The 2,909-nt window shown below is 48.2% G+C and overlaps 1 protein-coding gene across 1 annotated transcript in view; it reads right to left on the bottom strand.

Annotated features, from left to right (window-relative positions):
- PTGIS (prostaglandin I2 synthase) overlaps window positions 1-2,909 on the bottom strand; it is a 30,480-nt gene that overhangs the window by 3,987 nt on the left and 23,584 nt on the right. Inside the window, exon 9 of the mRNA XM_027775125.1 lies at window positions 1,735-1,886. Within this exon, the coding sequence (XP_027630926.1) occupies window positions 1,735-1,886 (152 nt within the window). The remainder of the gene's footprint in view (window positions 1-1,734; window positions 1,887-2,909) is intronic.

Raw genomic sequence — 2,909 nt, 5'->3', positions numbered from 1 at the left:
TGAGAAATACCCCCCAGGGGGGATGGTCACGCCGCAATCCCTTCTCCTCCATTCTCCTCTTGGGATCCTGGGCACGCACGCACACGCGCCCGGGGTGAGGTGTAAGCCACCGGGTCCGGGACATGAACCGCGGTCGACTACGTGGGAGTACAGCGACATAGCCATTACGCTAACTGCTGGTTCCCAACCCCCCTTAACTTTTTAAAAATGTGTCACTGATGAGGTTTTTAAGTGCTGAGCCCAAACCCCTCTTTCTCCCACAATCTTTGTGGCTTTTATTGCCTGATTTCACACAACAAGGTGAATCTTAGGAACGAATACGAGGCATTAGGACAAAACTGAGCATATTATGATTTTACTGTAGTGAAAACTGAGGTCAAGAGGCTGACGCAGCAAACCTGTGCACTTAGCATAATGTCTGTGCGTGAGTAACAACGCTAAGAGTTACGAGGGCAGTGAGCATTTACCCAGTGCCCACAATGAGCCAGACAGTGGGTTAGATACTTAGAAAGGGCCAGTTCATTGAACCTGACACCCCGGGAATGTAGTTGTAATCTGCGCCCCCCTTTTACCACCGAGGAGATAGAGGCTCAGATAGTTACACAGGAGATGGACAGGGCAGGGTGAAAGTCATGACCTCTGGTCCAATCTGCTCATAATCCTGGCAGAGTCTAGGCTCTAGGGTCCAGAGAAGAGAACTTAAGAGGTTCTTGGCTACCACAGACATTAAAATAACCAGGCAGAAATGACGCAGTCCCACCAGCGCCTGCCTGGGGGTTCTGAACTGTCCACAGCAGCTGCAGACAGACAGCTACAGTCAGCTGGGACCAAATGACCTGTGTCTGGTATTCCAATGCGAGCCTTGGAGGAATGAAGCTCCTGCCAGATCTGATTATTTCAGAAGAAATCTGAAATCGGCCTTTTATTTTATTTTATTTTATTTATTTATTTATTTACTTACTTACTTACTTATTGCAATAGAGCACATGAGCTCCCCAGAAAGGGACAGTAAGAGGAAAGTTAGAAATCACCCCTCACCCCGGGTGGATGGCCAAGCCACAATCCCTTCTCCTCCAATCACTTTCTGGCATTTTGGGCACTCATGCACAGGTGCCTGGCGTGATTTTCAAGCCACCAGGTCTAGGACTCAAACCTCAATGGACCAAGTGAGAGTCCAATGCCTTAACCACATCACCTGCTGGCCTGCAACCTGGCTTTTTACTTTTTTTTTTTTCAGAGGAGGTTTTTGCTAAAGGGCACATGTGCTGGCCAGAAAGAGAGACAGAAAGTGAGAAATCACACACACACACACACACACACACACACACACCCACACCCAGGGAGATGGCCACGCCACAATCCCTTCTCCTCCATTTTCCTCTTGGGATCTTGGGCACGCACGCACATGTGCCTGTGAGTTTAAGCCACCGGGTCCGGGACTAGAACCGTGGTCAACTACATGGGAGTCCAGTGACACAGCCATTACATCAACTGCTGGTCCCACAATTTGGCTTTTTAAAGTATGTTCTTTTGATTTTCAAAAGTTAGCACACATCTTTGTTTAAAACGGCAGATGAATAGCTCTCGGGGCAGGAGACAGCGCACAAGTGGTCCTTTAAAGTCTCTGCCCCAAGCCGTTCTCCAGGCTGGTCTCAATCTCAGGACAAGGACTCGCAGGCTGGAGGGGCAGGAGCTCCCGGCCCTGGACCCCACCCCGACCCCAACCCCACTCACTGTTTGATGCTGTTGACTGCGTAACTCCGTCCCAGACACTGGTTGTGACCGGCTCCCCAGGGCATGTTGTAATTCTTCAGCCGTTTCCCGTCCTTATAAAAGTCTTTCTTCTCTGACCCGTCAGGGTTCAGGAATCGGTTGTATTTAAATACCTGAAACAGGAACGAGGTCCATTTCTGATCCCACCCCCAAAACATGCCCACACCAAGACAAGTGTGTGAGGATGTTCTTTACGGTTTTGTTTATAAAGGGGAAGACTGGAAACGGTGCAAAGGTCAGTGAGAGGGGACTGAAACGATGGCAAAGGCTCATGTGTTAACAGGGAGACAACTTCTACAACGGGCTGTTGAGTGAAGAAAGGAAGTTTTAGAATAGTATGTACTGCGTGGCCTTCTGTGCACACCGATCTGTTCACGTGTGTGAGTAGGTTGTGTGAGTGTCTGTAAAGGCAGAAAAACAATTTCAAGGGCATACTTTTTTTTTACTATAGGGCGCATGCGCTCACCAGAAAGACAGAGATAGACAGACAGAAAGCGAGAAATCACCCCCCAGGGGGGATGGCCACGCCGCAATCCCTTCTCCTCCATTCTCCTCTCAGGATCTTGGGCACACACGCACACGCGCCCGGCGTGAGTTTTAAGCCACCGGGTCCGGGACTCAAACTGCGGTCGACTACGTGGGAGTCAGCGACATAGCCATTACGCTAACTGCTGGTCCCAAGAGCATGCTTCAGAGCAAAGTTCTGAGGAAAATTCTGTGGGGAATAAGAGAAATAATGAAAGAGAAAGAGAACTATACGTTTTTTCTTTTAAATATCTTTTCCCCTATATTTCTATTTTACAATAAGTATATGTTTTTTTTTATAATGTAAAATAAAGGAAATTAAAGTTATTTTTAAAGAAGAGAATGCTGGAGGACATAGTGGTTAGGGCACTGCACTCCCATATGGCTAACCATGGTTCAAGTCCTGGATCTGGTGGCTTGAAAATCATGCCAGGCACGTATACGTTCAAGCTCAAAATCTCAGGAGGAGAACAGAGGAGAAGGGACTGTGGCATGGCCATCCCCTCTTGTGGGGGGTGACTTCTCACTCTCACTGTCTCTCTCTCTCTGGAAACCATATGTGCCCTATGGCAAAAACCTTTAAAAAAAGAGAGAGAGAATGATGGCTTCCT

This window comes from Tupaia chinensis, unplaced genomic scaffold (genome assembly GCF_000334495.1).
Source record: "Tupaia chinensis unplaced genomic scaffold, TupChi_1.0 Scaffold000049_1, whole genome shotgun sequence".
NCBI lineage: Eukaryota > Metazoa > Chordata > Mammalia > Scandentia > Tupaiidae > Tupaia > Tupaia belangeri.
Note: the sequence above shows the minus strand (reverse complement) of the source record. Positions and strands in the feature narration are given on the sequence as shown.